This window comes from Entelurus aequoreus, linkage group LG21, assembly GCF_033978785.1.
Source record: "Entelurus aequoreus isolate RoL-2023_Sb linkage group LG21, RoL_Eaeq_v1.1, whole genome shotgun sequence".
In the NCBI taxonomy this organism is placed as follows: Eukaryota; Metazoa; Chordata; class Actinopteri; order Syngnathiformes; family Syngnathidae; genus Entelurus; species Entelurus aequoreus.
Genome location: NC_084751.1, coordinates 39,015,690 through 39,029,690, shown reverse-complemented (window position 1 = coordinate 39,029,690; position 14,001 = coordinate 39,015,690). Strand labels below are relative to the sequence as shown.

Sequence of the window (14,001 nt, the reverse complement as noted above, 5' to 3'; positions counted from 1 at the left end):
GTACACCTAAACACAAATGAGAAAACAAACATTTCACAGTTGTCTGAACTTAGGAGAGACTAGTGATTTATGATTCGGTTAAAGAGCTTCATATAAATGAATGAATGAATTAAGGAAGCAATAACAATAATAATTTTCATAGTGAAAATTGATTTGATGGAATTTGTCGACTGACCGTCAACTACGGGAAAACATTTGTAATGACATAGAAAACACGGATATACTTCACTTGTGTAACAAAGTTGAGTCTCTCCATCACCGTCAACACGTTTTTTGGTGTAGTATATATATATATATATATATATATATATATTTATATATATATACACACACACATACATATAAATACACATGTATATACATGTACATATGGATATGTACATATGCATATACATATATATATATATATATATATATATACACACATATACTTATGCATATATATACATATGCATATATATATACCTTATAACCTAATGTACGGAATAATTCTGGTTTTGCTTACCGACCTCGGAGCAATTTTATTTGGTACATGGTGTAATGATAAGTGTGACCAGTAGATGGCAGTCACACATAAGACATATGTGTAGACTGCAATATGACTCAAGTAAACAACACCAACATTTTATATCTTCCATTGAAAATAAAGAACATTACACACAGCGCTCAAAAATCTTATCAAAATGTTTTAGTACGACTTTGGTAAGCTATGAAGCCGCACCGCTTGATGGATTGTCGGTGTATTAAACATTTGAGTATTATTATGGTGTGTGTATAAGGTAAGAAATATTATCTTGCGTTTTGTTTCGCAATTTTATGCAAAAGCAACTTTTCTTACCTCCTGGTACCTGCTGATCTGTATTTGGGATCTGCATAAATCCTAAAAAATTGCTCACATCCGCCTTTCTAGTCCGTGCTGACACCATAGTCGAAAAGCTTCTTCTTTTTCTCTATCTTCTTGTTATGGGACATTCATCCTCCGCTGTTGCCATTTCTAATATAAAGTAGTAGTGGGGACGGTATAGCTCGGTTGGTAGAGCGGCCGTGCCAGCAACTTGAGGGTTCCAGGTTCGATCCCCGCTTCCGCCATCCTAGTCACTGCCGTTGTGTCCTTGGGCAAGACACTTTACCCACCTGCTCCCAGTGCCACCCACACTGGTTTAAATGTAACTTAGATATTGGGTTTCACAATGTAAAGCGCTTTGAGTCACTTGAGAAAAAGCGCTATATAAATGTAATTCACTTCACTTCACTTCACTAGTGTAAAGTTCTTACTTATATCTGTCAGTAAACTCGCCATGAAAGCGCTAAAACATACCGGTGTAGTGAGTTTACATTATTCACCCAAGGAACTTTAGTTATTAGAGAGTTCCGGTCGGACGTTTTTTCACGGGACACATTTCCGGCGTTTTTGTTGTTTCCGGATGAGGAGATGCTGCTCCGTTATTAAATTTAAGTAAACTCTGAACGTCATTAAAACAGTTAGCTCCATCTTTTGACACTTCTTCCATTCACATCCTTGAGCCATGTAAATAATAACGCCCACAAAACGGCGTATATGTTTTACAGACCATCTTCAACATAATTTATGTAACATTTTGACCAAAGAACCATCATCACATGTTATGTAGACCACAAGAAAGTGTTTTAAAATTAGAAAAAAAAAAATATATATATAATATGACTCCTTTAATGTGCCCTATAATCCGGTGCGCCTTATATATGAAAAAAGATCGAAAATAAACCATTCATCGGCAGTGCGCCTTGTAATCCGGTGCGCCCTATGGTCCGGAAAATACGGTACTATGAATATAGAAATGATAAATATATGTCGTAATAGTAGGAATTAAACTATATGGCTCAAAGATGTGAAATTGATCTAAATAAGTCAGGAGAGTGTATGCCAGCTGTTAATTTAAAATACCACATAAGAGCTTCTCAGACAAAACAGTGAATTCAAAATCATCACGATTTGCATCCATACTTGTTTTTGCTGGGAAGTTGGAGTTACAGTCAGGTGAGCTGATCACTGTGTACAGAACCAACTTAAAATGACCACGCTTCACAGCCTATCAGCGAGCAGACAGGCGCTATCACTGGGGGGACGCGGAGGGGAACCCAGGGACAACCAATCGGATATCAGAAGTACCGGCACGGAAGAGCAGCTGGACTTAGTGAAGGTCCAGCGTTGTAGGCACGGTGTGGCACAAGCTTCGATCAATCTGTGTGTGTGTGTGTGTGTGTGTGCGTGTGTGTGTGTGTGTGTGTATATGTGTGGAAAAGTTCAGTGCCAAGCTCTAAAAATAGTCAAGCCTGGCAGATCATAATCAATCTCATTCATCTAACTCCCTTTTGATCCACCATTGGTTTTGTTATATTAGTTCTGTATTTCTGACTTTGGAAGAACAGTCATTCTTTACTCACACGCTCTTTGAGCACACAAATGTAACGTTTAATGTTATAATGTCTGGAAATACAGATTTCATGACAGGTATTGTACCGTATTTTCCGGACAATAGGCCGCACCGGATTATAAGGCGCACTGCCGATGAGCAGGTCTATTCAGGTGTATTTTCATACAAAAGGTGCACCGTATTATAGCCCTTTGAGACTTTTGTGATTTCGGGCTATATAAATAAACATTGATTGATTGATTGATTATAGGGCGCATTAAAGGGGTCATATTATTATTTTTTTTTTCTAAATGTAAAACACTTCCTTGTGGTCTACATCAGTGTTTTTCAACCACTGTGCCGTGAGATACAGTCTGGTGTGCCGTGGGAGATTATGTAATTTCACCTATTTGGGTTAGAAATATTTTTTGAAAACCAGTAATTATAATCTGCAAATGATGTGTTGTTGTTGAGTGTTGGTGCTGTCTAGAGCTCGGCAGAGTAACCGTGTAATACTCTTCCATATCAGTAGTTGGCAGCCGGTAGCTAATTGCTTTGTAGATGTCAGAAACAGCGGAAGGCAGTGTGCAGGTAAAAAGGTGTCTAATGCTTTAACCAAAAAAAAAAAGAAAAAAAGGTGAGTGCCCCTAAGAAAAGGCATTGAAGCTTAGGGAAGGCTATACAGATCGAAACTAAAAGTGAACCGGTTACAAAGTAAACTAAAACAGAATGCTGGACAACAGCAAAGACTTACTGTGGAGCAAAGACGGCGTCCACAATGTATATCCGAACATGACAGAACAATCAACAATGTCCCCACAAAGACGGATACAAACAACTGAAATATTCTTGATTGCTAAAACAAAGTAGATGTGGGAAATATCACTTAAAGAAAGACATGAAACTGCTACAGGAAAATATTTTTAAAAAAGAGAAAAAGCCACCAAAATAGGAGCGCAAGACAGGAACTAAAACACTACACACAGGAAAACAGCAAAAAAACTCCAAATAAGTCAGGGCGTGATGTGACAGGTGGTGACAGTACACCTACTTTGAGACAAGAGCTATAGTCATGCATGCTTGGTTATGGTTTAAAGTCATATCCAACAATTGCAACAACGACTTTTTACTGTCAACGGAGTTTTGTTTTTCAATGATTTCTGCTGGTGGTGTGACTCTGGATTTTTTCAACGCAAAAAATGTGCCTTGGCTCAAAAAAGGTTGAAAAACACTGCTCTACATAACATGTAATGGTGGTTCTTTGGTCAAAATGTTGCATGGATTATGTTTTACAGATCATCTTCAAGCCGCTTTCTGACAGTCGCTTCAGGATGCGGCGTTTTGTGGGCGGTCTTATTTACGTGGCTCACCTTCGGCAGTGGAAGGTGTGTCAAAAGATAGAGCAAACTGTTTACTTCAATCAATAACGGAGCAGCATCTCCTCATCCGTGGCTCACTAGTGCAACAACAACGCCAATGCAGTACCGCCAGAGGGATCGAAGGTCTGTAATATCATCGCTTACGTGCAGTGATTTCTCCAGATTCTCTGAACCTTTTGATAATATTACGGACCGCAGATGGTGAAATCCCTAAATTCCTTGCAATAGCTCGTTGAGAAATGTTGTTCTTAAACTGTTCGAGAATTTGCTCACGCATTTGTTCACAAAGTGGTGACCCTCGCCCCATCCTTGTTTGTGAATGACTGAGCATTTCATGGAAGCTGCTTTTATACCCAATCATGGCACCCACCTGTTCCCAATTAGCCTGTTCACCTGTGGGATGTTCCAAATAAGTGTTTGGTGAGCATTCCTCAACTTTCTCAGTCTTTTTTTGATGCCTGCAACATGTTGCAGGCATCAAATTCCAAATGAGCTAATATTTGCAAAAAATAACGTTTGAACGTTAAATATCTTGTCTGTGCAGTCTATTCAATTGAATATAAGTTGAAAAGGATTTGCAAATCATTGTATTCTGTTTTTATTTACGATTTACACAACGTGCCAACTACACTGGTTTTGTATTAGCATTTGTGTCTTTATTGCACTTTGAAGAAGAAATTATATTCTTGTGACTAATGACCAATTTGCCTGACCAATTAGCAACTAACAGTATTTAGATACCAGCTTACTGGTTAATTGGCATGTCTGAAACCCCAGCTGACCATGTACTGTTAAGAGTAACGTACATCACCTCTATTTGATTGTGGAAAGGCACCAATACTGTCGTGGCAACTCATTTTTGATGTCTCTTACTTACATGTGTGTCTGGCCAGGGAGTAGTTTGAAGATCCACCGCTTGTTGGTCCAAAGCCTTCAGGGACCTGCCCTCCGGCTCGAGTCCGTGCTGCACCCTTCGGTGGTTCAATCTCAGCCCCAAACTCGGCCCCAATGACCCCCAGAAGCACAATGGCAGTGGCTTGTTTCCGGCGCTCCTCGTACGAATTGGAAATCTTCTTGGCATTTGGTGGAAGGTTAGAGAGACAGCCTGGAAATGGTAGACAAGATTTTATAAATACAACAATAACATCGTACAAGTAACACATATTTTAAGATGAACACGAGAAGCCTGACATAACACAATTCGTTCTTGATAGATTATTAAATGAACCAAATACTGTTACGCTTGGTCATTAGAATAGAATAGACAAGAATCCCTTTATTGTTATTATAGTTAAGAACGAAATTAAGTGCCATCCATCCGTATTTTCCGGACTATAAGTTTGGTTGAGCTTACCCACCTCGAAGCCATTTTATTTGGTGCATGGTGTAATGATAAGTGGGACCAGTAGATGGCAGTCAAACATAAGAGAAGTGTAGGCTGCACTGTGATGGCAATATGTCTCAAGTAAACAACACCAATCTTTTTATATGTTCCATTGAAAATATAGAACATTACACACGGCACTCAAAAATATGTAAAAATGTTTTAGTACGACTTTGGTAAGCTATGAAGCCGCACCGCTTGATGGATTGTCGACGCATTAAACATACAAGTATTATTATGGTGTGTGTAAAAGGTAAGACATTATCTGGCGTTTTGTTTCGCAAAATTAAGCAAAAGCAACTTTTCTTGCCTTCTGGTACCTGATGATCTGTATTTGGGATCTGTATAAGTCCTGAAAAATTGCGCGCGCCGACGCCTTAGTCCATAACAATATTACATGACATTCATCCTCCACTGTTGCCATTTCTAATATAAAGTAGTGTGAAGTTCTTACTTATACAGTGCCCTCCAAAAGTATTGGAACGGTGAGTCCAATTTGTTTATTTTTGTTGTAGACTGAAAACATTTGGGTTTTACATCAAAAGATGAATATGGGACAAGAGATCAATATTTCAGCTTTCATTTCCAGGTATTTACATCTGAATCTGATACACAACTTAGAAGATAGCACCTTTTGTTTGAACCTACTAATTTTTCAGGAGAGCAAAAGTATTGGAACATGTGACTGACAGGTGTGTTTTGTTGCCCAGGTGTCTCACAATGGCATTGATTATTCACACAATAAATAGCACTGAATGTCTGAGCTCAGTTTCAGATTGGGTAGGATAGGTTTTGCCTGTGCAGACTGCATTTAGAGGTGGAAGCAACATGAAAACCAGAGAGCTGTCAATGGGTGAAAAAGAAGCAACTGTGAATCTGAGAGAAGATGGACAATCAATCAGAGCCATTGCACAAACATTGGCCATAGCCAGTACAACCATTTGGAATGTCCTGAAGAAGAAAGAAACCACTGGTGTACTAAGCAACAGACGTGGAACAGGTAGACCAAGGAAAACATCAGGAGTTGATGACAGAAACATTGTGAGAGCTATAAAGAACAACTGTTAGTGACATAAGCAACGACCTCCAGACGGCAGGAGTGAAAGTATCACAATCTAATGTTGGCAGAAGACTTCATGAACAGAAGTACAGAGGCTACACCAGAAGATGCAAACCACTCATTAGCAAGAACGGGAAGGCCCGGCTGGAATTTGATTAGATTTCACAGGTGGTACGTGTTAATCTAATCATCTGTTGTCTTGTGCAAGAGAGAGAGGAAGTTTGGAGAGAGACCAGAAAGTACTGGAAGAAAGCGTATCATTTGATGGTTGTGTTGAAAAACATTAAATCTATTGTCAACTCTGTACGCTTGGATACTTTGACGTGCATATCCGTGGAACCGCAAGACAGCGACTTCTACAATGAAGAAAGATCAAAAATAGACCATTAATCGGCAGTGCGCCTTATAATCCGGTGCGCCCTATAGTCCGGAAAATACGGTACATTTGAAATAATCATAACTATTTCAAATTGTAACATCATTTAACTAATGTTTTTTGTTTTTTTTTAAATAATACTAGTTAAAAATTCACTATATCTGCTTTTTCCTTTCGTTATTTTAAAGCAATGAAAAAAAAAAAAGCTCACATTGAAATGTTTTATTCTCTTATATTGAGTAAAGAGGAAGTTTAAGTTTTGCAACCAAAGGTAGAGGGATATTTATTAGAGATGTCCGATAATATCGGACTGCCGATATTATCGGCCGATAAATGCTTTAAAATGTAATATCGAAAATGATCGGTATCGGTTTCAAAAAGTAAAATTTATGACTTTTTAAAACGCCGCTGTGTACACGGACTGCCTTTGCGTGCCGGTCCAATCACATAATATCTATGGCTTTTCACACACACACACAAGTGAATGCAAGCATACTTGGTCAACAGCCATACAGGTCACACTGAGGGTGACCGTATAAACAACTTTAAAACTGTTACAAATATGCGCCACACTGTGAACCGACACCAAACAAGAATGACAAACACATTTCGGGAGAACATCCGCACCGTAACACCACATAAACACAACAGGACAAATACCCAGAACCCCTTGCAGCACTAACTCTTCCGGGACGCTACAATATATACCACCCTCAATAATAAATATGGCAGTGCCATGTTGGCATTTTTTTCCATAACTTGAGTTGATTTATTTTGGAAAACCTTGTTACATTGTTTAATGCATCCAGCGGGGCATCACAACAAAATTAGGCATAATAATGTGTTAATTCCACGACTGTATATATCGGCATCGGTTGATATCACGACAGAACAAATACCCAGAACCCCTTGCAGCACTAACTCTTCCGGGACGCTACAATATACAACCCACGCTACCCCCCACCTCAACCTCCTCATGCTCTCTCAGGGAGAGCATGTCCCAAATTCCAAGCTGCTGTTTTGAGGCATGTTAAAAAAAATAATGCACTTTGTGACTTCGATAATAAATATGGCAGTGCCATGTTGGCATTTTTTTTTCCATAACTTGAGTTGATTTATTTTGGAAAACCTTGTTACATTGTTTAATGCATCCAGCGGGGCATCACAACAAAATTAGGCATACCGTATTTTTCGGAGTATAAGTCGCACCGGCCGAAAATGCAGAATAACGAAGGAAAAAAACATATATAAGCCGCACTGGAGTATAAGTTGCATTTTTTGGGGCAATTTATTTGATAAAACCCGACACCAAGAATGGACATTTGAAAGGCAATTTAAAATGAATAAAGAATAGTGAACAACAGGCTGAATAAGTGTACGTTATATGAGGCATAAATAACCAACTGAGAACGTGCCTGGTATGTTAACGTAACATATTATGGTAAGAGTAATTCAAATAACTATAACATATAGAACATGCTATACGTTTACCAAACAATCTGTCACTCCTAATCGCTAAATCCCATGAAATCTTATACGTCTAGTCTCTTACGTGAATGAGCTAAATAATATTATTTGATATTTTACGGTAATGTGTTAATAATTTCATGTATAAGTCGCACCCCCGGCCAAACTATGAAAAAAACTGACTTATAGTCCGAAAAATACGGTAATAATATGTTATTTCCACGACTGTATATATTGGTATCGGTTGATATCGGTATCGGTAAGTTGGACAATAGCGGAATATCAGATATTGGCAAAAAAGCCATTATCGGACATCTCTAATATTTATAATTTTATATTTCTTCACACTGTGAAGATTTCCGTAAAATAACAAAAAAGCCACAGGCCACACGGGTCTGTCAGTCAACACCAGGCCGCTAACAAATGAACAGGCACACTTCTTTTGTCCAAGCATTAGACATTAGTCACACCCAAACACACGCCTTATTGTTCAACTAAACGCCTTTTGTCACTGTGCACACACACACACACACACACACTACACTGTCTTAGACCTCTCGACGGCTATTTCTTCATACATTTCTCGTATGTGAATGGATGCGTGTTCACAAACACCTAAAGAAAACCGAGTGGGTGTACTTGTGTGTGTGTGAGTGTGCGTTAAACACAGGGGTTGCACAGTGGGGAAGTTCATGTGCATGTGGCAGAATCACAGTGGGACATGAGAGCTCCTTACACACATGGTTAAAATGCGCACTCAGGGCTACAGCCTGTTCTTGTGTGTGTGTGTGCATATGGTGTCATGGTTGCTTACAACATATGCACCTGATTCATATTTCAGATTTTTCCCGGATGAGTAAGCACTAACACTTTGACAAATGTGTACTGCATGGAACAAAGCACTCGCTAACCACACCCACCTAAATACCCCTCCCCACATTGCCGGCAGGGGGTCATTAGTTGGACATAATAAAGAAAAAGATGGCCACTGTTGCCTCCTCTTGCCGTTTCTAGATTTTCCAGTGTTATGTATAGTTTGCACTAAAATACCAGTCGCTCATTCGTCACCTAAATTTCTAGGTATAATGATTGATGATAAATTGAACTGGAAATCTCATGTTAATCTCATGTTACGTCAATAATGAATAAAGCAAAATATGTTCTAGACCAAAAATCCCTCCATATTCTCTACTGCTTCCTAGTGTTGCAATATAGAATACAATAGAAAGTACTTTATTGATCCCTGGGGGAAATTCAGCACCACAGTTCGCTCACAATAAACAATAAACACTTTTTTAGAGATGTCCGATAATGGCTTTTTTGCAGATATCCGATATCCCGATATTGTCCGACTCTTAATTACCGATTCCGATATCAACCGATACCGATATATACAGTTGTGGAATTAACACATTATTATGCCTAATTTTGTTGTGATGCCCCGCTGGATGCATTAAATAATGTAACAAGGTTTTCCAAAATAAATCAACTCAAGTTATGGAAAAAAAATGCCAACATGGCACTGCCATATTTATTATTGAAGTCACAAAGTGCATTATTTTGTTTTAACATGCCTCAAAACAGCAGCTTGGAATTTGGGACATGCTCTCCCTGAGAGACCATGAGGAGGTTGAGGTGGGCGTGGGTATATTGTAGCGTCCCGGAAGAGTTAGTGCTGCAAGGGGTTCTGGGTATTTGTTCTATTGTGTTTATGTTGTGTTACGGTGCGGATGTTCTCCCGAAATGTGTTTGTCATTCTTGTTTGGTGTGGGTTCACAGTGTGGCGCATATTTGTAACAGTGTTAAAGTTGTTTATACGGCCACCCTCAGTGTGACCTGTATGGCTGTTGACCAAGTATGCTTGCATTCACTTGTGTGTGTGAAAAGCCGTAGATATTACTGGGCCGGCACACAAAGGCAGTGCCTTTAAGGTTTATTGGCGCTCTGTACTTCTCCCCACGTCCGTGTACCACTCCGTACAGCGGCGTTTTAAAAAGTCATACATTTTACTTTTTGAAACCGATACCGATATTTTCCGATATTAGATTAGATTTAGATGTATTGGTCCCCGTTGGGGAAATTCGTTTTCACTGCCGTACATTTGAACAATAGACATAACACATAGGGATGATGTTTGATAAGAAATTATCGAGTTTGAGTCCATTATCGAATCCTCTTATCGAACCGATTCCTTATCGATTCTCCAGATCCAGTTGTTTTATATGGAAAAAAACACAATATTTGGTTTAACAAAAGCTCACTTTTATTTTATAAGAAAAAAATAAAATAAAATAAATAAATATTGACTGTTACCCCCCTAAAAAAATTAAATGTTACTTTGTTACCCAAAGTATATTAAGTAGGATTTTTCAGAAAAACTAATATATACAGTAACACAAAAACAATCTGTCTCTGTGATCACTATAGGTGGATAGCCATGCCTTGAGGCGTTTTTTCCGGTCCATTATTTTTGCTGCTTGTGTGACATCACAGGAAATGATGTAGCTCAGTCATTACAGGAAATGACGTAGCTCAGTCCAATGACTGAGCTACGTCATTTCCTGTGATGTCCCACAGGGCATTTCTTGTGGGACGGGATTCGATCCCAGGGATTCGAATAAAGAACCAACTCTATTTCTTTACTATAGTGGCCTCGATAACGGGAACCGGTTCTCAAAAAGGGATTCAAGTCCATGGAATCGGTTCTTTTCTTATCGAACGGTTCTTTTCTTATCGAACAACCGGGAGAACCGGTTTCGAACATCATGCCTAATTACACATCACGAAACAAAAATAACAAAAAGACATCATACATGACCAACACACATCTACAGGCTTGTCAGACAGTTCGGCCGGGCCTGCTGTTAAGGGCGGCTATAGCTGCAGAGATAAGGCTTTTCCTGCCTTTCTATCACATTTTAAAGCATTTATCGGCCGATATTATCGGACATCTCTAATAATAAGATAATATCAGCATATATTATATATTGTATCTATAATATGTAAATATTACATATATGTTATATTTTATATTGCTACTATGGTACATTTTTAGTCTACTTTATACCTTTTGTTCCCGCCCTCTTTTTGTGCCCTTTTGTGCATTATCCTTTCCATCCTTTGTACCTTTTGTTTTCGCCCTCTTTTTGCGCCCTTGTGTGCATTATCCTTTCCATCCTTATCCTTTCCATCCTTTATAACTGAGCTACTACTGTGTGGAACAATTTCCCTTGTCTAAGTTTAAGTCTAATGAAATGCTAAAGCTAATGCCAAATCTGATGTGTCGATGTTGTAGCCATGAGATAAACACTGACATGTATTGTATTATTTGTTATTTACAGCTGAAATTGTTAATTTATTGAAGTAATGTTCGCGATCCTCTGTTGCTAATCTTTGTGCACAGTTTGAGAAAGTCTCGTAACTCCACCGTACATCTTGGACCAAAATAAATGGCATCACTGTTTTTCAAACAGTAAAAATGTCTATATAAGTAATTGCACAACCAGAGCCCACAAACGTTGATATATACAACAACAACAAAAGTCTCTGTCTTTATATAAACCTTATCTCATTAACAGAAACGCTGATGCTTGCACTAAAACAAGATAAGAGGTGTCCAGGTTTGCCCAACTATATCCTCAAGCACAAAGTTACAGTATGTGAGGCTAAAAACAATCCTCCGTAAATGAAGCTCAAAATGTTAGATTTGTGAGGCATCTTATGGAACGCAACAAAATGAAAAATGTGTGGCCGTGTTGTCGAGTGGTGTATATAAAAATCAAAGTATGTGTTCAGAATTTGTCTACGGTCTGTTGGTAACTTACTCCATTTCGCAGACCTCGGAACCCCCTTCCCCCATATTTTCCATACTTTAGCTGGGTGCTCCTTATAATGAGATTGCTAAAGGCCAGCTGTCATATGGAAGAAGGCCCAGTGGCTGGCTCTGATAAATGGATTACATATGGCACGCATCCCTCCAGCCAGACTGGACCAGTAGATAAACAGAATTAGAGATGGACTTCCATACAGAATCACTAAAAAGTTCTGATTTACGGCAAGGAAAAAGTTCAGAGGAGAATTATTCAGAGAAGCATGATTGAATAAGTAAGAAAATGTACTTCTTCCATTCTTTACCTCTTTGCAATACTTCTTACCAGCATTACTGCCTAATTCTTGTCACAATTTCACAAACAATGATTTTAAACATACCGTAAATGGAAAGGTATGTTTCACAAGCATGGACTGTAAAATCGAGTTATACCTTATTGCATTGGCTAGCAAGTTATTTTATTGGAAGTAAGTAATACACACAAGTAGAGATGTCCGATAATATCGGACTGCCGATATTATCGGCCGATAAATGCTTTAAAATGTAATATTGGAAATTATCGGTGTCGGTTTCAAAAAGTATAATTTATGACGTTTTAAAACGCCGCTGTGTACACGGACGTAGGGAGAAGTACAGAGTGCCAATTAACCTTAAAGGCACTGCCTTTGCGTGCCGGCCCAATCACATAATATCTACGGCTTTTCACACACACACAAGTGAATGCAAAGCATACTTGGTCAACAGCCATACAGGTCACACTGAGGGTGGCGGTATAAACAACTTTAACACTGTTAAATATGCGCCACACTGTGAACCCACACCAAACAAGAATGACAAACACATTTCGGGAGAACATCCGCACCGTAACACAACAGACCAAATACACAGAACCCCTTGCAGCACTAACTCTTCCGGGACGCTACAATATACACCCCTCGCTATCCCCTAACCACCCACCCCTCTCAGGGAGAGCAGGTCTCAAATTCTAAGCTTATGTTTTGAGGCATGTTAAAAAAAATAATGCACTTTGTGACTTCAATAATAAATATGGCAGTGCCATGTTGGCATTTCTTTTCCATAACTTGAGTCGATTTATTTTGGAAAACCTTGTTACATTGTTTAATGCATCCAGCGGGGCATCACAACAAAATTAGGTATAATAATGTGTTAATTCCACAACTGTATATATTGGTATCGGTTGATATCGGAATCGGTAATTAAGAGTTGGACAATATCGGAATATCGGCAAAAAAGTTTAACTGCAGTTATTTAAAGCAGGCATACCGTAGACGTGTCCGTCACTGAAAGAAATACATGTTGTTGTCCTTAATCTTTTATTTTAATGTACTCAAAATATTTCCTAAAAATGTCCCTTGACTGACAAATTTCATTAATGTTATTTTAATAATCAAAAATGGAAGCTGGATGCCTGACTAATAATGATTGATGGATTCAGACTTCTATCAGATTTACAATTTTAGTATGATCCCAAACTTTCAAACAACAGTGAAAAGTTCAGTCAGTGGCAGCCAAAAAATATGTTTCATAATTTAAAAGCTTTTTTTTTCTTCTTTTTTTTAAACTGACAGATGTCCTGAGCTTCATCATACGTGAGACGTTATGTCGTGTGCGGCCGGTCGTCAAGTAGATTGCATCCTACCTGCAGCCTTTTCTGCCCGTACGGAAAGATTGATTGATTTTGGAAGTCCATCGATCTCTTTCTTCACGACCGAAAGATCTATTATAATGACATTGTATCTGAATCCTATTTGTTGGCCAACCTGCTCCCAAAACATAACCCAATAAAGTAAAGAGGGGCACGAACAAGCACTCTCCCTCCGTTTGGCTAAATCGTCATAAGAAGAAGAGATGGATTGGAACAAAAAAAAAAAAAAAAAAGTTGGCCGGCTAAAATAACATTATCCTGTACGGGAATATTTTATTAAGCATCTATAAAGGGCATGACGGTTTACTGCAACAATCTGCAGATCTTAAACAAGCAAGACAAAAGGTCAAACATATTCCCATCTGAATCCAACATGGATTAAAAAAAAAATAAAAATCAACTAAAATTTTTGAGTTTGCAAACTTGCCAAAAAGTCAGATGGAGACA

General features: G+C 38.6%; 1 protein-coding gene across 2 annotated transcripts in view; it reads right to left on the bottom strand.

Moving 5' to 3' along the window:
* The window catches only part of LOC133638740 (WD repeat-containing protein 7), a 591,313-nt gene that overhangs the window by 438,917 nt on the left and 138,395 nt on the right, over window positions 1-14,001 (bottom strand). For both annotated transcript variants that reach the window (XM_062031642.1, XM_062031641.1), the window contains exon 23: window positions 4,650-4,877. In XM_062031642.1, the coding sequence (XP_061887626.1) occupies window positions 4,650-4,877 (228 nt within the window). The remainder of the gene's footprint in view (window positions 1-4,649; window positions 4,878-14,001) is intronic.